At 49.6% G+C, this 18,822-nt stretch overlaps 1 protein-coding gene across 5 annotated transcripts in view; it reads left to right on the top strand.

Moving 5' to 3' along the window:
• Nucleotides 1-259: 259 nt before the first annotated feature.
• UXS1 (UDP-glucuronate decarboxylase 1) overlaps nucleotides 260-18,822 on the top strand; it is a 96,704-nt gene continuing 78,141 nt past the window's right edge. The window contains exon 1 of one of the 5 annotated variants that reach the window (XM_023618483.2): nucleotides 260-492. In XM_023618483.2, coding sequence (XP_023474251.1) covers nucleotides 399-492 — 94 coding nt within the window. In that variant the 5' untranslated portion in view covers nucleotides 260-398. Of the gene's footprint in view, nucleotides 493-1,244; nucleotides 1,424-18,822 lie in introns of those variants that run through there. The other 4 variants (XM_023618482.2, XM_023618485.2, XM_070235986.1 and 1 more) reach the window with 4 other exon arrangements.

Genomic DNA, 18,822 nt, shown 5'->3' on the forward strand with positions numbered 1-18,822 from the left:
CGCCGGGCAGGCTCCGGAGATCGGCGCCCGCCGCCCCGCCCTCAGGCCGGCCACGCTCCTCCGCCTGCAGCCCCGACGGCTCCGGCAAAACACGCGGGGAGCGCATGCGCCGCGCCGCCGCCCTCCCAGCCACATTCTTCGAAAACCTAGGGGCGAGCAGCGGCAATTGCGCCTGCGGGGAGAGGAGGCGGGGGGCGGGGCGTGGGGAGGCGAGGGAGGAGGCGGGGCAGGGGCGGGACCGCGCGTGCGCGGTAGTCCGGCCGGCAGGAAACCGGCGGCGGGGGCGGGGCGGGGCGTGCGGCGGGGGCGGGGCTCTCCGGGGCCGCCGCCGCCGCCGCGCTTTGTGCAGCAGGCTGGCCCCCGCGCGGCAGGGCCCTGGACCGGCGCGGCCCCCGGGGATGGTGAGCAAGGCGCTGCTGCGCCTCGTGTCTGCCGTCAGCCGCAGGAGGATGAAGCTGCTGCTGAGCGTCGCGCTGCTCGCCTACGTCGCCTGTGAGTGCGCGCCGCGGCCGGTGGGCGAGCCCCATTCATTCCGGGCGCCGCGCGGGCCGGGGGCGGCGGGCGGTGTGCGGCCCGGTCTCCCTCCCTCCCCGGCGGGACCTGCGCTGCCCGCTCCCACCCTCTTCCGGGTTGCGGACCCCTCTCCCGCTTCCACTCTCGCGGCAGAGCAGCCGGCCAACTTGGTGGCAGCCCCTCGCCCGCTTAGGCCCGTGAGCGGTGACCGCCGTCCTCGGCCGACCCCGCGCCACGGCCCCCGCCCGCTGCCCGGTCCCCCGCCCCGACGCCGGCACTGCTGTCCACGTCGCCCGGGAGCCGGAGAGGGTCCGGCCGGCTATTCGGAGCGTGCGGCGCGGGGACACCCTGGGGACAGCCGGGCCGCGCGCCGCGTTGGTTAAGTAGGATAAAAATACTGTTGTCCTTGGCAGAGCCCGGCTCCCACTGTGTGCTCCGCGGGAAAATTACTCAGCGTTTAACTCCTGGGGAGCCGAGTGCTGCCGGCCCGCCACCGCGCCCGGGCGTCCTGCGCGGGGTCCCCGGGGCGCGGCGGGTGGGCGCTCCCGGCCGGGCGGCCCGGCCCAGCCCCGAGGCGCAGCGCGGAGACCCGGGCGGCGCTGGCGCGTGCCGTTCTCGTTTCTGTCATTCCTCACCGCTGCTGCCCGAGACGGGGCAGGAGGGGCGATTTGCAGGCGGGTGGTGGTCCCTGGGTCTTCTTAGAGGCAGAAACCGTCCTTTTTCTTTTTAAGATCCATTCGATGGGAATGTATTTTAATTGCTGCTATTAATACCTTACCAAGTACCAAAGTGGACCAGAAATAGCTCCCAGTGTGAGTTCCGTTTGAATCCTAGCCACCAGACAGACACATACTGAACTGAGATGAAACCACCTGCTCACGAGTTGAGTTACCAAGATCTGCTTCCCGAGGTGAGCGTGGACTCAGGAAAGTGACTTCAGCGGAGTTTTAGGAAGACGTGTGGTTAAGAGCCAGCCTGTCTGGTCCAGCCCAGCTCTTCCAGGAGGTGGAACGAGGAAGCTCCAGCAGGGCTGCTGGTTGCTAGGCGAGCTTTCAGGCCAGAATGGGTGTTAGATGTGAGTCCTTTGCCTGGAGGAAGAGCTAGTCTGAAGTGTGTGTGGTCAGTCTGGAGCAAGAAAGCTGAGACCCGAGGAAAGACCACTTAAAATTGCATAATTATTGTTATGACAATGATAATAATTATACCTGAATTTGTTGAGAGCTTAACATATATGGGTAGGCATGAGCCTTTCTCATTTTATCATCTCAGCAATCCTAGGAAATAGGAAATATGATTATTCCCATTTTTTGAGGTGAGGAAATTAAGGCCAAGAGAAATTAGGAAAATGTACAGATGTTCACACAGATTATAAGCTATAGAGAGCCATGTTTTGAACCCAGAAAAGGCCAGGGTGCTGGGGGCTAGAAGCCAGGTCTGCAGCAGGTTCAGTGTTGATTATGGGGGCTTCTACAGGTAGACAGAGGGGCTTTGACTTAATAAGGTAGGGGATCTAGGGAGCCATGGAAAGTTTTTCACCATTCATTCAATCAGGAAATCCTATGGAGTCCTTACTGTTGTCTATCGCTGTTTTTGGTGCCAGGGGACACCAGGGAGTGCAGACGCCTGTGCTGTGCCCCATGGAGTCAGGCAGCGGTTCTGGAGCTGGAGTGTGCATCCGCCTCACCCGGAGGGTTTTCGGCACAGTGCTGCCTCCCACCTCAGGTTTCAGATCCGCAGGTCTGGGTGTGCCTGACAATTTGTATTTCTGATAGCTTCACCTGGGAAGTGTGGCTGCGGTATGGGGACACCACTGGCCCACAAGGGGAGGTGGCCATGAATTGGATTAATCACTCAAAGGCAGGTTACGTTACAGGCTGTTATAAAGGAAAGGAATGTGTGAGAGCTTATGACAGGGACTCCTGGGTTAGAGCAATCAGGGACGTTTGTTTCCACGAGGAATTGAGGGATATAAAGGAGTTAATAGGGAGACATAGGAGGGAATGTGTTGCAGAAGGAACAGCACGTGCAGAGGTCCTGTGGCAGCCCAGAGCACGGAGTATTCTAGGAATGCAAAGGAGGGTAGTGTTGGAGTGGGAAAACGAAGTACAGTGATGAGGCTGCCGGGGTACTTAGGGGCGAGCAGGCAGGCCTGGGAGTGGCCTTGGGCCATCTTCTGAAGTGGAGATTTCAGCTGGGGGGAGTCTAAGACTAGGGTGGAAGCAGTGTTCCTAATGAGCAGGGATGGTAAATCAGAGACACTTTGCAGGAAAAACGTTACAGGGCTCCTGACTGACGGTGTGCAAGGACTCTGAAAGTGTAAGTCAACAGTGATGCCTATGATTTCTAGTCTCTGCTCTTCTTTATTAATAGTCTTGTCCTCCCTATGAGTAAAATCTCACCTCTGTTTGCAGAAACTGTCCATGCTGCCAGATTACACACCCTCACTGTTAGCCAACCACCTTCTAGAAATGCTCTCCGTGTTCCTCTCAGGTTCCTCTAGTCTTTCTCATTCCACCTCGTACACCTTTCTCAGTCTTTTTTGCCTCCCTGGCCGAGAGTCTCCCTTTTTGCTGTCACATAAGCCTTCTGTACCCCGCCTAGGGGAGTGAGCATATGCCGGCTTGCATTGCACTTGATTTCTTTTCCATGCATATGTTTTCATCTCAATAAAATTCACAATCCTTGAAGACAGGGACTGTGTCTGTGGTGTTTCAGCGCTTGTAGCACTTGCTTAGATCAGTTCTATTAGTTCATTGGAACAGCTCAGAGGTCTGATTGTTTGAAAATCATGCCAACCTACTAGGCGGTTCCCTAGGCAGAGATGCAGCTCCAATTACCTTTAGTGTTTTTTAATATGCACAAAGTTTAAAAAGTCAAATAGCCTCTGCAGGGTTTGTTAGGCAGAATAGAATCCCCCGCCTCTCTTTCCGCTGCCCAGAGGCAAGTGCTTAACTTCTCTTAGCTGATTATTTCAGTATTTGGGTATATTTGTTTTTGTGCCGTAGAATCGTATGCTTCTCGGTTGTTCATTTATGGATATTAGCTAGTGACCTTTTTCTTTGAGAAAAGATTGTTTATTCTCTTTCCTCTCCTCTGAACCCATGCTCCCCACCCCCGTGTAGATGTGGTGTCATTTTGAGGAGCTCAACATTTAGTATTTATGTGTGTGAGTAAAGTGCTCTCCGTAGTGAGCCATGCTGGATGTTACTTTTTGTTTTCCCTGGAACTAATTGGCTTGTTTTCTTTTTTAATATACTTTGCTATGTACTGTTACTGATTCAACTCCAGACGCTTTGTCATTGTCTGTGTCTTCCTGCTGAGATTCTGGGAAGCATCAGGACCTTTGTTGGGACACAGAGGAAGAAGGGCCCCCAGAGCCTTTGGACCTTGTGCCTCCAGCCTCAGCACCGCCGCGCCCCCTCCCCCGCCATTGGCCTGGAGCTGCCCATCACAGATCTGTTCCCATGACTTCCTCGTAACTTCACTTGGATGTGCACGGGAGAATTGTGAGACTTTGTCCATAAGTGTCTTTCTGTCTTCACGCTTAATTGATAGATTGATAATGGAGAATTCTAGAAAAAGCTTCCTTCAGAATTTTCAGGCATTGTTCCATTCCCTTCTGGCATCTAGTGTTGATGGGAGTGGCCGGCCAGTCTCTTTCTGTGGGGCTGGGGTTCTCCTTCTGAAAGCTTGCAGATCTTTTTGCCCATGGTAATCATCGTTCCCCACACATTTCTAGCTCTCTGCCCCTGGCCTCGCCTCACTCTTGGTGGCCTTGTGTGATCACTGTGCCTGGGAGCTGCGTGGGGTGCCCGGCTCACTTCGGGTCCCAGGGTTTGGTTGTGAACACATTTTTCCCCTCTGGTTTGATGACCAGCAGCATTCACGATGGTGGCGCTCAGTGCAGAGCCCCTGCCCCAGGCCGCAGAGTGGCATGAGCTTAAAGAGGCATCTTTGGGTTAAGCCTCTGAGGGTCTCGGGTGGCTTGGGGCCGCAGCTTGACAAAGCCTGCCCTGACTGTCCCCAGTGTTCAGGAGCCCACCACTGCCGTGGCGCGTCTGTAGCCGCGTGCTGGCCACTTTTGAGCTGTGTGATCCAGAAACTCTTATTCTTTGGTTCTGGGAATATTCTTGAATTATTCTTTGGTTATTTCCTCCCCTCCATTTTCTCCTTCTGGAATTACTATTATGCTGAAATAGAATTGCCTTGTCCAGTCCTTTTATTTCCTATTCTGACATTTTAAGGTTTTGCTGTACCTATTGAAAACTTAGAAACTTCTTCATCTTTGTATTCTGACTCTTCTAGTGATTTTTAAAAATTTTTAAATTTTTGCTATCATTTTTCATTTTTAAGAGTTCTCTTTTGCTCTTGGCGTTTTAAACTGAGAAAATGTGGTCCTGGTGCAGGCCTCTTCTCTTGGCGGTGCTATCTGTCCGGTGTTCCTTTCCCCGGTCGCTGCGCCCCAGTGCTCTGTGCAGGTGGGTGAGGGTGGCCACTGGGGCCGGGCCTGCGCTGGGTGCACTGCTCGCCACAGTGGCCTGGACCCCCGCCCGCCCGCAGCACTATCAGTCCCCAGCTGGGGTGCTGCGGCTCTCCCAGGACCCTGCTGGCGGGGAGCCCCGCTGCCTGAGGTCTGGGACCCAGTGGGGACAGGGCTGCCGGGCTGAGCAGTACCTTGCGCGTCGTCCCACTTGGCCGGGGACTCCCCAGTCCCAGACCCCTGTCCTACCCTCTGCAGAGATGGAGCTGCCCGTCTTGTGCCCTGGCGGGGAGTGCAGCTGGCAGTCGTGCTGCTGTTTGGACAGATTGGAAAGGCAAACCTCCTCCCTTGTCCCTTCATTTCCAGGTGCTCCAGCATGACCATTGTCCACCCTGCCCGGCTTCAGCCCGGCCTTTCCCAGTGCTCTCCTCAGGTTCGCTTAGTTCCTCTGTCCTCGTCCATCTTCTTTTCACCTTCCAGCAGCGTTTGATTTCCCTTTTCCCTGTCCACCTAGGGTTATACCTTAAGAGCGAAAAAGAAATCTCTTTTCAGACATTCTAGTGGAGTTTAGGAGCCATATGTTTTCACCTTCAGCTCTCGGAGACCAGAGTTGTGACATCTAGTAATGTTTATTTAATTTTTGGTGCATGATGGATTTGTTTTAATGACATTTTATTTCTGGTACCTTTCTTTATTGATATGGTGGACAAGTAACCTGTTATTAGTTTCAGGTGTCCAACATAGTGATTCTATGTTTGTATATATTGTGAATGATCACCACAATAAATGTCACCATATATAGTTACAAAAAATTTTTTGTGTGGTACCTTTCTTTCTTGTCCCCATTATTCCACTGAGAAGAGACTAAATTAAACCCTGAAAACCATATAAAAGCATGTTTTATAAGTGTTAGCTTTGCCTGTTTGATAACAGACTTCTCTGATTTGGGCCTTGGGTTGGGGTAGCATTGTCCTGAATCTAATCAGCCCCACATGACTGATGATGGCCTCATAAATTCACTCATTAAACATTCGCTGGCCTGCGGCCGGGGAGGGGACACAGCGACTCAGATGCCCTCCCGATGCCAGTTGCCTCCGGGGAGAAAAGATAGGGAAGATCCGATAGCATGGGTGGTGTTTCCAGATGAGCCTGAGCTGGGAATCAGAGGGCGCAGGGTGGGTGCAGGCCCCCAGGCCCCTGCCTGGGCGTCGGGGATAGGAGCCCGCCTCTTCCTCCCTCCCTCCCTGGAGTTGGGAGGCAACCTGGAAATTGTGCTGAACCCTCAAAAAAGTGTTAGGAATTTCACACCTATTTTCTGTTCTTCCTGTTGAAAGAATCACTCAGTGAACACCCAAATAACCCTCCACCTGCAGTCACCAGTTCTTTTTCTCCACATTTGCTCTTTCTCTGTGTTTTTAATATCTTGTTTATGTTGAAATATTTGAAAGTTGCAGACATAATATTTAAACTTTAAATGCGTCTCAAGAGTGAAGGCATTCTTCTAATAATCTCATCACCATTATCATACTCTAAAAATGAACATAAATACCATTTATTGTGCAGTCCGCATTTGAATTTGCCCCAGTTGTACCATAAATGTGTTTTACAGCCTTTTGTGGGTTTTTTTTTTAATCTGGGATCCAGTCAGAGGTTACATGTTGCATTTGCCTGTTATGTCTCTAACTTGTTTTCGTTTCTCATGACATTTACCTTTTAACAAAGCCCAGGCCTCTTGTCCTGTCACATGTCTCACATTCTGGGTTTATCTGATTGTTTCCTTATGATTAAACTCGGTCAAGCATTTCTTACACTAATGCTTGTTGGTTTGCCTTGCACCGGGGGTGTCCCACTGTCGCTGGTGTTGGGTTGAAGCCTGGAGGCCTGCCGTGCATCCCTCCTCTCACAGATGCGTTTTCTGGTACAACACCTGGTCACGTTGCATCCTTCTCTTCTGTCTGTCAGATCTCCCCTGTGTCCCTTGTAAGGACACTTATCACTGGTTTTAGGGTCCAAGTGGATAATCTCAGATGATCTTTTGCTCTCAAGGTCCTTAATTACATCTGCAAAGACCCTTTTTCCAAGTAAGGTCATATTTGCTTTCTAGGAATTAGGATGTGGACATATTTTTGGGGGACCACCAACCAACTCACACGCCCCACCCCTTTGTTTAAATCGCTGTGGACTCACAGATTCTTTTAGTCTTCGAGCACTTTCTTGATCCCCAGGTGCTCCAGGTCATCTTGTTCTTTCCCTGCCCCAAACCTGCAATCGGCTGTTTCTCCTCGGAGCCCTGCTTCTTTTCGGTGGAGCACGTTTAGGAGTGAGGGTCTGAGCACTGGCCTGCCCGTTGCTGTTGAAGTGTCACTGCTTCTGCCTCTTTCACCAGACAGAACCTGGAAATGTACGTATTTTTTCCAGTCATGAGTTTATGCCGACCGATACCCCCAAGTTGAATCTTAACTGGTTTCTTGCATACCTTTCCCCATTCCATAGTCCTGATTCCTATTTCCCCACAATGAAAATCTTGTTTCTAACATCAGTAAAAACCCCATTTGCTCTGTACTGCTACCATACAAACAGTTTCAGAATTACTACGTCACTGCCACCACCAACAAACTTAAGAAGACTCAGAATTTCTTCGTAGCTCTTTTGGTCCTGAGACTATAGCCCACTAAGAATGTGCACTTCGAGTGTTGTGTTCAAAAGCCGCTTAAAGGAATTTTTTTCCTATGCCTCCTACAAGGTAGGTTCATGTTCTTCTTTTTGTGTTCAATTTTAGGATTTGCTTTTTTCTTTCTGATTGTTAGAGTATGTAAACCATTTACATGGTTGAAAGTCAAATTATATAAAAAGTTATATTCAGAGGCTGGAAACTGCAACAAGTTTCCAGCCTCTCCACCGTGTTCCCATTTTTATTAGCCTGTTTTATCCATCCTACATTTCTTTTTGCAGGTACAGGCATTAGTCTGTGTGTATACATGCACAGTTATTCATTTTTACCGAAAAGGTAACGTACGGTATAGACTCTTTGCCTCTTTTTTTCTTTCCTGCTCAGCATTTCCCGGAAAGCCCTCCGTGTCAGGGAGCAGATCACCTTCATTCTGTTTCTCAGCTGCGTGGTACTCCTGTGTGTGCGCTCTGCGGCTGATCTGATCCATCTCCTATGGGCGGCATTTAAGTGATTTCAGATATTTTGCTGTTACGAATACTCGGCAGGGTGTGGGCCTGTGCACATGCTCCCGTCAGCGATGGGGGAGCAGCTGTTTCCTCTCAGCCTCCCCAAGAGTGTGCTGACAAATGTTTGAATTTTTCACCAATCTGAAAAATGGTATCTCCTTGTTTTAATTTGCATTTCTCGAATTATGAGTGTCATTAAGCATCTTTTCCAGTGTTTAAGGCCTATTAACCTATCTTTTCCTGAGAACTGTTCAGGTTTTTGGCTATTTTTCTGTTGAGTTTTCAGTTGTCTTTTCCCCTCATTTTTAAGAACTCCTTATATATTGGGGATGTTACCTGGTCTTTATGAAGTAAACTGCAACTGTTTTCTCATGCCTGGTGTGGTATAGGAAAAAATATATCTGCTGTTTGTCCCTGTTCCTGGCACCGAGCTCTTCCTGAGTGATAGGAGTCTTTTATTTTTCCTAATGCGCCCCTTTTGAGCACACCTGAGTTTATGCCAATACCGTGACTCAGGGAGGGACCCGTAGGTAGCTCAGGATGGCACTCGTCACCAGAAAGACCAGCCATGTGCTTAGAGGGTTGGCACTTCAGCCCCTCCCACCAACCTCCAGGAGGAGGACTGAGCTCTCTGAAAACTCTTGAAAATGAGATGTGAGCTTCCCAGTTGGTGAACATGAGGGGGTGCTGGGAGAGTGGTGCACCCGAAGAGGTGTGGAAGCTCCAGTCCCTCCCCCGTGTGTTGCCCTGTGCATCTATTCCATTTCTCTCTTCCTGAATTGTATCCTTTATGACCAACTGGTAATTGTAAGTAAACTGTTTTCCTGAGTTCTGTGAGCCAGTCTAGCAGATTATTGAACCCAAGGAGGGGATCCTGGGAACCCCTAATTTAGAGCCAGTTTGTCACAAATCTGGGTGGCCTCTGGGACTTGACATCAGCGTCTGAGGTGGGGAGCAGTCTTGTGGGACCCTGCTCTTAACCTGTGGGGTCTGATGCTAACACCAGGTCGTTAGTGTCAGGATTGGATTATTGGACACCTAGTTGTGTCCAGAGAGTGGGAGAATTGGTTGTTTGTGTGGAAAAACCCCACGCATTTGGTGTCAGAATTGTTCTGAGGGTAGAAACAAGTTATAAGACCTGCGGATCTTTATTTTCAACAGTTTTCCTGTTTCCCCATGTAGTTCTTAAGGAACTGGTCAAGGTGTTCAGTGAGACATGAGACCAGGGGCTGTGAAGGAATGCGGACGCCCTCAGGGCCCGGGCAGTGGTGTTTAGAGGATGGCCAGTGGAATTGGAGGCAGGGGCCCGCCCTGACCTTAGGCATGGAGGGGACAGGGCTCAAGGAGCGGAAGTCCTTTGGGTCCATGAGGGCAGAACCTGACGTCTGACCCGACACGGACTTTGTTCAGTGAGATGAGTGAACATTTGATGAGAGTTCATGAGGTGGTAGGGATTCTGGTGAACATGCCCTAAACAGTCAAACCTTAGGGCAGGGCCAGATAGAATCAGTTTTGCGTTTTGGGGTGTCCTCTCTACACTGAATATTACACTCTGCTCTGTGCATCTCCCTACCTTTTGGAGATAATGCTGGTGGATTTTAGCCCTGGTGTGTGTGACCGCTGTGTAGGCCAAGAGATCAGGAGCGTGTCTGTTGTGAAGTTGAAGGACTTTGATGAATCTCATAGGCAAGGCCAGTTTCCAGCTTCCCCACTTGTGCTGAACCCACGTTAATGCCTGCTTCAAGTGCTTTTCTTGTAGCTGTTCAGAGTTTCTGAGGGATAGACGAGGGCCGGGTGATTCAGGGTTGCCTCTCTTCTGGAAGGGGTGGTTTCACTTGCCCTCGTTCCACTCATCCCATAACTTGGGTCAAGTTGTCTCACCTTGCTGTTTCATCTTTTTCCACTTAGAGAATGGATATGCCTTGTAGATAATCCTTTTTAAAGGATACTATGAGGAATTGAAACAGTTTCTTTAAAGGAATATAGCTATAGTTGAGGAGACACCTGGGAAAAAAATACTATTTCCAGGTGTGGGTGTCATAGTGTAACCTGATGGAGGGACGGTCCTCAGGTGGGAGGGGCAGTGACAGCGGGTAAGCGGGTGCTTCTCCCAGGGTGGGCCAAGGTTTTCCCTCTCTGCCTTTCATTTAGAAGGGCAAGGAGTGAATTTCAAGTTAACCCATCAGTTTCTTTTACTTTCTGGTTAAGCTTTTTATTGCTCTAACCAAAATAAGTGAAGTAAAGTGACACAGGGAACACCTGAACCCCTTCATAGTAGTCATTTTCAGGAGTCTGAGTGTTCTGGAAAATGAACACAATTTTGTTAGAGTGATGAGATTTTGCAATTTATTCTTAGTATCTTTGAACTTTTTTATGGTATTTTCAGAAATTGAAAACAAAACACACTGTTTCTAAGTTGGAATTCAGTTGGCATACATAACGTAGGTGACCTGGCTTTTGTTTATTTATTTGTTTTTAAAGATATGAGCAGACAGTGTGTTGTATCAGCAACAGAACACTGAAGGTGTGGGACAGCTCAGTTGTAATCAAGTGAGAGAATCCTATTAATCTGACACTCGTCATGGGGCCAGCGACAGTTCTTGTGGAAATGGTCATCAGCTGTGAGTGATATGGGGTCCTCATCAGCAGTGGTTTGCCGCAAAACTTGTGTGTAGCCAAATCAGGGTCTTAGTTCTGTTCCTCCTCTTAGTTTCTTTTGATGATGTAGTATCGAATTTAATTTTAAATGCCCTGCTCCTCTTAGTCCCAGTACATCTTAATTATTTAAAGAAAAAATTTCTATCCTGGGTGCTTAATATAATGAAAGCCTTCCCACCCCCCTACCTCCCACCACCCAGGCTTTCTGGGTCCTCCTTAGGCTTCCACTTGCGCCCCGGCCCCCCTCCCCCACCAAGAGTGACCTACTTGGATCATCCTACTGTCTTGCAGCAAAGCGTGAGGGGGAGATGGTCTCTCCATTTTATAGATGGGGAAACTGAGGCACAGAGTGATTACACGACCTGCCCCAGCTCTTAGTGTGGCTACAGTGGTATTCGGTGGTGGTGTAGAGGAGCCTGGAGGAACCCCAAGGCTGCACCAACCCATTGTTTAGCTTGGGTGTAGGCTTTTCGTGAAACGTGTCCTGAAAGAAAGGGCACCCTTTGAGGCAGGCTTGATGGGGTGCTGCACGGTGGCGGGACCGGAGGTATCGGGGCATCGCCCTTGTCTTCTTGGTGGGTGGTCAGGCTGCCTTCGGTCCTCCCATTTGGCCCTGTAGTAGGGGCCCTCTCCCCTTTCCCTAGACTCCAGCATGGCTAATGAGGAGACAGTGGGCTGGGCCCGGGTGGCTGGTTGTCAGCTTGTCTGCACTGAAGCCTCCATAGCCCCAGGCCCCTCCACTTCCCCCCAGCACATACCCCCTCTGCACTGCCACCCTCACTCCCAGTCCCCCCCACGTCCCCTTTCCTTCCGCTGTCCTGGACTTTGCCATCACTGATAAACGCTGTGGGTAGAAGGCTGATGTTTTGGCAGTGTGTTAGGGTGACCTACAGACACAGCCATTCCCCATGGTTCCGTGTCTGTGGATGGCCACGCCACTGGTGGGACATCAGCGCAAAGCGCCCAGTGGCCCTTGTCACGTGGGGTGTCACACCTTCCTGCACATTGGCTGTGGCATGCCAGTGGACGGGGTCCTTCTGTCTCGGTGAGCGCACTGTCCCTGCCAGCTGGCCCTGTGGTTTGGAGGTGGCCCTCCTGGATCGTCTCCTCCTTTCCCTCTCCACCCCTTTAAAAGCAAGGTGAAAAGGCCAGCTTAAAACCATCATTATTAAAATTACAAAAGAATTTGGAAACAGGAAAATGTGCTCAATGTGGAAAAAGTAGAGAATGAAGTGCAAAGAAGATAAAATCAGAATCCTCATAATTTTAGCATATTAAAATGTCTTCTTGTACAAAAATAGTGATATGTCTTCATTTAGTGGGATCTTTTGTTTTGCCCCTCAGTAAGTTTTATAATTTCTCTGATGTAGGTTTCGTACATTTTTTGTAAATTTTATTTCTATCAAGTTTCTCTTTAGCATTCTAAGTAAAGATCCAATAGTAAGTATATTATAACAAAACAACTTTACAACAGCAAGCCGCAAAATTAACCCCAAAGCTGTGCTCCATTTTTGAAAAATTTTCCCTTTGCCTTTTGCCCTAATCCTTATATGTACACATTTTTTCCCCATCTTGTTCTTAATCATAATGTTCTACGTTCTAAAAGAAGTTAGTATAACTTGACATGTGTCTTATCCTCGCATTCTGGGTTTGGTTACACGATAGCTCCTCCCTCCTCTGGAAGTTGTAGTGGGGAGTCTGAATTTGCTTTTTCTTCCTAGCTAGTTTTCTTTTAGCCCTTTTTTTTCCTGGCTTTCTTTGCCGTAAGCATTCTAAAAATAGATCCATCAACCGTTATCATCAGTGGTGTTCATTCGAAGCTGGTTGGAAAGGAAGTGTTTGCAGCAGAGCTGTCGCTGTCAGCAGTTTTCAGCAGATTCATCGTCGACTTGGCAGCAGATGTGTATCGAGTGGCCTGCTCCGTGCGTGGGGCTGGAGATGTGCCTCCTTCTCCTGACTTGTGCTTCCGCCGGGAAGTGGTTGGTCCAGGGGCAGAGCACAGGGTCAGTTTCGGTGTGCATCCTGAGGAGGCAGGGCTGGGCGGCTCCTAGCCCTCTCTCCAGGCAGCCCTCCCGGCTGAGGCTGGGGTCTCTGGGAAGGAGTCCCCCGTGTTGCTCTCCTTTTCTTTAATGAATCTGTACCTTCTTTCCATCAGAAAACTAAGGAGATGCATTTGTTTGGTAGCCTGGCGGAGGTCTATTTCATTTCCTGTTGTTTGAGAGAAAATATTGCCACTTTCCTTAGGTTGAGCCTCCATCTGTTTAAGTGGAAAAAAACAAAAGAAATAATGTGGCTGCTTTTTCTCTGTATCACGCCAACCATCTACCGTGTTTGTGAAGTTGGAGGGGAGCAAGGAGAGCCAGCTTCTTGTCGTTTGTGTTTGTGTCTAGTCATTCGAAGAGTAAAATGCACTTTTGCTTTCTGCAGATCAGGAGTGGTCGACAGCTTGCTTTCTCTCTTTCTACCTGGTTCTCCAAATTGATGCTGTTGTCTAGTATTTCAGATAAGGGGTTTTTGAATGTTTACTTATTGAATAGTAATACTGTGCACCACATCCTTGAGAGTATGTTTGAGTGGAACATGTTTACAAATTTATTGGCGTCCTGCTGTGAAGAGGCGGGAGTGACTTTCTTAGGTCAAGGTTTGCTGACAGAATATATCTTAGTTTCCATTGTAAGAAGTAGTCACATCATTGTTACGGGTAAGGGAAGTTCTACAAATAGCTTTCTTTCGATACGTTGTTGCCTCTGAGTCCTGAGTTGAGTTGAAGAACCTGGAACCTAAGGTATTTGGTGGTTAAGAGTAGCTTACAGTTTGGACAGTAAGGTGCAAGGGGTATTGATATTTCCCTCTCTTTCTGAGGCTTGGTCTCAATTCCTAATTTTAACATCCAAACAACGTGGAAGGATTGGAAGACCCTCTCCCCGCTCTGCGCTTCCAGCTAACCCTCTATGGCTTCCCCTGGGTTACTGGTTGACACTTTAGTACTGTATGAATCATCTAGATAGTTTCCTTTGCATTCTGTGTTCATAAAATATATTTAGGTGCTTTTAAAACGTAAGCGGTTTTATACCGTTGATTTTTCTGTGATTCGCTTTTTTGCCTAATATATGGAGATAGTCTCTCAGTGCAGATGTCTACTGAGTTCATCTAAATGCCTGCTTAGCACTCGTGGCAGGTGGATATCCTAGGATGTCCTCACTTAAGTCAAAGGAAGGCTTTGCATGGCTGAGGGCTTCCAATGGGAGAATTCTGTTCCTTCAAACTGTTGTTCTTACAGCTTTCTTGACTGAGTGAAGCACCTTAAGGATGTAACTCAATATTTAGAATTTTTTCCAGTTTTATTGAGATATAATTGACATGCATCACTGTATAAGTTTGAGGTATACAGCATAATGGTTTGACTTAGATACATTGTGAAATGATTACTACAATAAGTTTAGTTACCATCCGTCATCTCATATAGATACAATAGAAAGAGAAAGCAAAAAAAGAAAAAGAAAGTTTTTTTCCTTGTGATGAGAATTCTTAGGATTTACTCTTAACAACCTTCATGTATGTCACAGAGCAGCGTTAGTACAGTCGCAGTGCTGTACACCACATCCTTAGGACTTATTTATCGTGTAACTGGATGTTTGTAACTTTCAACCACCTTCCGCCAATCCCCCCACCCCCTCTTGCCTTGGGTAACCACAGGCTGGATCTCTTTTTCTGGGATTTTTTTAGATTCCATATGTAAGAGGGATCATACAGTATTTGTCTTTCCTCTCTCTGACATTTCACTTAGCATAATGCTCTCAAGGTCCGTCCATGTTATCGCAAATGGCAAGATTTGCTCATTTTTTTATGGCTGAAGAGTATTCCATTGTATATGTATATATACCACATGTTCTTTATCCATTTGTCCATCGATGGACATCAGCTTGTTCCCATATCTTGGCTATTTATCGTACATGATGCTGCAGTGACCATGGGGGTGCAGACATCTTTTGAGTTAGTGTTTTTGTTCGCTTTGGATATATACCAGAAGTGGAATTGCTGGATTGCATAATAGTTCTATTTTAATTTTCTGAGGATCCTCCATGCTGTCTTCCATAGTGGCTGCACCAATTTACATTCCCACCAACAGTGCACAAGGGTGGAATTTTAAAGCTTTACCTTAAAGACTGTCTTGGGTTCTCAAGGTCAGTTGTGTTAGTTTTATTTTCATCTTCATTCTGGTACAGTATTTATCTGGCACAGTAATGTCCAGGATAAATAGGACAGGGACCCTGACCTCAGTGTGGAGGCAGACACAGAAGCAGTGTAAGGCTCTGCAGGGGTACCAGGAAGGGGTCGGAGAGGGCATCTGAGAGATGGCAAGGCACACGCGGGGTTTGGAAAGATGACAGAACAGAGCCTGCCACTGGGGGAGGTGGAGGGGCAGGGCCTTTGTGAAAAGGGGAAGAGCAGGGCCAGGGGTTGAAGTCCGAGCAAGTGCAGTGGACTCGGACAGAGGGGTTTAGTGTTGCAGTGTGGGAGACTGTGAGTAGTGGGAGATGAGGCTGGGGGCTGTCGGCTGTGGTCCCTCAGGTGTCCTGCCCAGCAGCATGGCAGGGGGATTGGCCTGTGTTTGGAGAGAGCCTGGTGCACTCCTGCGCCTGGTGCCTGGGGGAGCCGAGGAGGGAGCGCTGGATACCCGTAGGAGGAGGGAGAGTCGGATGCCGTGGTTATGCCAGGGCTTTGCTGTGCAGAGCAAATGTCCTGCAGAGTTGCTGCTCCTAAGTGTGTCCGGTCAAGCTCATGGGGACCCAGTGCTGAACAAGTGTTATCTCAGCGCTACTGCGCTTTGCATGAGAGACGAGATCTCTGATCAGGCGCTGGTGATTCTATAATCGGGAGCCACACAGATGATATCAGAAACCCAAAGTCATTCCAGGAGTTAGCAAGGCTGGGGAGGGCTGGGTGTGCTCAGGACTATGCTGCCCGGCTTGCTGTGGCTGCTGGAGGAATGGAAACAGGTAGATTGGGGGTGGGCTGGGGGTGAGGGCCAGCAGAACACATCCTGTGGGACTGGCATTTAGGGTGGGGGAGGTGGGCCCATGGAACCCCCTACATGGAGCATTGTGGAAAGACATTCAAGGACTTCCATATGTATATTTATATATGCTTTTTTACCTCATCCTTTTAAATTTTCTGCTTCTGTGTTATAATGAACATAATGCAGTGCTACATATACATACATGTGGGGTATATGCTCAAGATTTTTTTTTTTTTTTTTGCTGGGGAAGATTCTCCCTGAGCTAACGCTTTTGTCAGTCTTCCTCTGTTTTGTCTGTGGGTCGCCATCACAGTGTAGCTGCTGATGAGTGGTGTAGGTCTGTGCCCAGGAACCAACCAGGGCCGCCGAAGTGGAGAGTGCCGAACATAACCACTAGACCACAGGGTCAGTCCCTCAAGACTTTTTGATAATTACAGTGGGCCGTCAAAATAGTTTGGAGAGGTTGGAAATCTTAAGCAGGAAAATGACAGGAACAACAGCTTTCAGGATAAGTCACCTGGTGAGAAGGGAGAAGCGCCACGTGGAGATGGCAGAAACAGGAGGACAGTGACAGAGGTTGTCCAGTCAATGCAGTGGCAGAGCCTGACAGGGGGCTGGCCCAGGGATGGAGGGGACACTGAAGGAAGAATCGTAAGGGTCTGCCAGCTGCCTGGGAAGGAAGGGAGGGGGACATCTGGAATGGTGCCCGGAGTAGCGGGGGTGTCTGGAGAGGGCTCACCTCCACATCGTTTCACTGGTATCTTCACAAAACACGTGTCTTAGGGCTCTGAGCTTGGGAGGACAAAGGTGTGCTGTCTGCTGCAGAGGTCCCCGGGCTGTGGCTGGATCCACGTCACCGGGAGCACTTGTTAAAACCACGTGGCTGGGCCACACCCCAGAGTTTCTGACTGGGGAGCCTGGTCGGGCCTGAGGATCTGCATTTCCGGTCAGCTCCCGGGTGCCGGAGCCACCCCTGCCCTGGGGAGACACTTCCTGTAGCTCTGGTCTGCACAGCCTCCAGAGGGTCCCTGTGGAAGGAGTCTCTCCCCTCCAGGCTTTGGAAGCAGAATGGCAGATATCCTTGAGGTCGTGGCTGAGTCGGTGGTTTGGATCCCAGGCTTTTCTGCCTCCCCAGCTAGGGGGATTTTAATAGGCCGCCCTAAACCGTGCAGCCGTGGCGCTGCCCTGCCTGCACTGGGCAGAACGCACCAGCGTCTCACAGACTGTGTCAAAATGAGGTATTTCCAACCGGCTTCCTGTGAGTCGTAGAAATGAAAATAACACAAAATTATAGAAAGCTCTTACCTCGTGTCCCCAGCCTTGCTTCTGTGAATAAATATACGTGCGTGTAGTTTGCAATGTGTATAGTTTTAAAAAGCAAAAAATTGATTCTCCTACATGTTTTCAAAGTTGCCCTTCTTGCTTAGTAGTGACATTTTTACAGGTAGACTCTTTAAAGGACCAGATGTGGTCTGCAAAGCCCACAGTTTCTTGGATTTTTAACCATTCTTTATAAAAAGGAACGTCTTGGGGCAAAAATGTTTGCCAGGGAATGTGGTGCGGTTTTATGAGGTAAGCCTGTGGGGAGGTATGAGTCACTTGGCCCGTGCTTCATGGCTGAAGCTGGGGACGGCCACTGGGACACAGGGAGCTGAAAGCACGGCTGTCGCGCCTGCTTCTACTTCTCTCCTCGGGGAGGGCCCGGAGCAGGGCGGCGTGGCAGGGCAGGGCGTCTGCTGAGGCTGCTCGGGGCCCCAGGTAGCCCTTTGATCTGGGACGATTTTCATCCTGTTCAACCACTCAGGGTGGACGCAGGCCAGGAGGCTGGGCAGGATTTGGGGTTTGGGGTTCGCTCCTTCGGGTTAGGGGGTGCCAGGGGGCCCCTTTCAGGGCCCGCTGCTCTCTGGTGTGTTATTGCTGCCTGGCCCTTAGCAGCTCATTCTTTAGTGGGAACTGGAGGCTGGGGTGCTCCCTCACTTCTGTGCATCCCCTTTCTTATTTGAAGAATTAAAAATAGTAATATCTGCTAACTTGAACCTTCTGATCCATTTAAACAAATCTTTTGGTGCTTTTCTTGTCACAAGAATCATTCATATTCTTACCTGCTTTGAAAACATTTCAGTTATATACTCTCAGACTTTACCCAAGGTGAGTCAAATATTTGCTCTCTTCCAGGCCTAGAATTGTCGGGTCGTGGGTGGTGAGCATGGGGCACTTTTCCCAGGTGCGTTTCGTATTTTGTTCAGATGGAGGGAGGCAGCATGGGTGACCGGGGTGGTGGGATTTCCCCAGGACTTCAGCCTTGATCCCCACTTTCCCCCAGGTGACATTCTGTGCAAAGCTGTCCTTGACAGAGGAAGGGTGCTCTACACTTGCAGGGAACGTGCTGGGTGGGAAGGAGTTGCCTCTGGCTCCGTATCCTGGGCGATTCAGGCTGCCCTGGGAATATGGGGACATCGGGAGATAAAGGGGTGGGGCCATACCCGTCTGTATTCTCTGGTTCGGGTTCTGTTTTCTGCTTAACCAACTGCTTCAAGACTCTGGTATAGAGCAGCAACCGTTTATTATGCTTACGGGTTCTGTGGGTCGGCAGTTTGAATGGGGATGGCTGTTCTCTGTTTCGTGGCGTCTGGGACTTCAGTTGGATGAGTCACAGCTGAGGCTGGTGGATCCACTTCCAGATAGTTTCCTCATGGGCAAGTCTGTCCCCTGAGGAAGGCTCGGCCAGGACCGGCTGTCAGAGGCCCTGTGGTGGCCTGTTTAGGCTCGGGGTGGCCACACTTCTTCCACAGGCCCAGGGCTCCAGTAGCCAGCGTCCCAGCAAACGAGGTGGAAATGCACCCTGTTAATGACCAGCTCCACAGTCACAGTGTCACTTCTGCTCTTCCCTGTGTTCACAGCAGTCACAAGTCCGCTGGATTCAGATTCGAGGGAAGGACACAGACACCCCGCCTCCTGATGGGAGGCCAAAGAA

This window comes from Equus caballus, chromosome 15, assembly GCF_041296265.1.
Source record: "Equus caballus isolate H_3958 breed thoroughbred chromosome 15, TB-T2T, whole genome shotgun sequence".
In the NCBI taxonomy this organism is placed as follows: domain Eukaryota; kingdom Metazoa; phylum Chordata; class Mammalia; order Perissodactyla; family Equidae; genus Equus; species Equus caballus.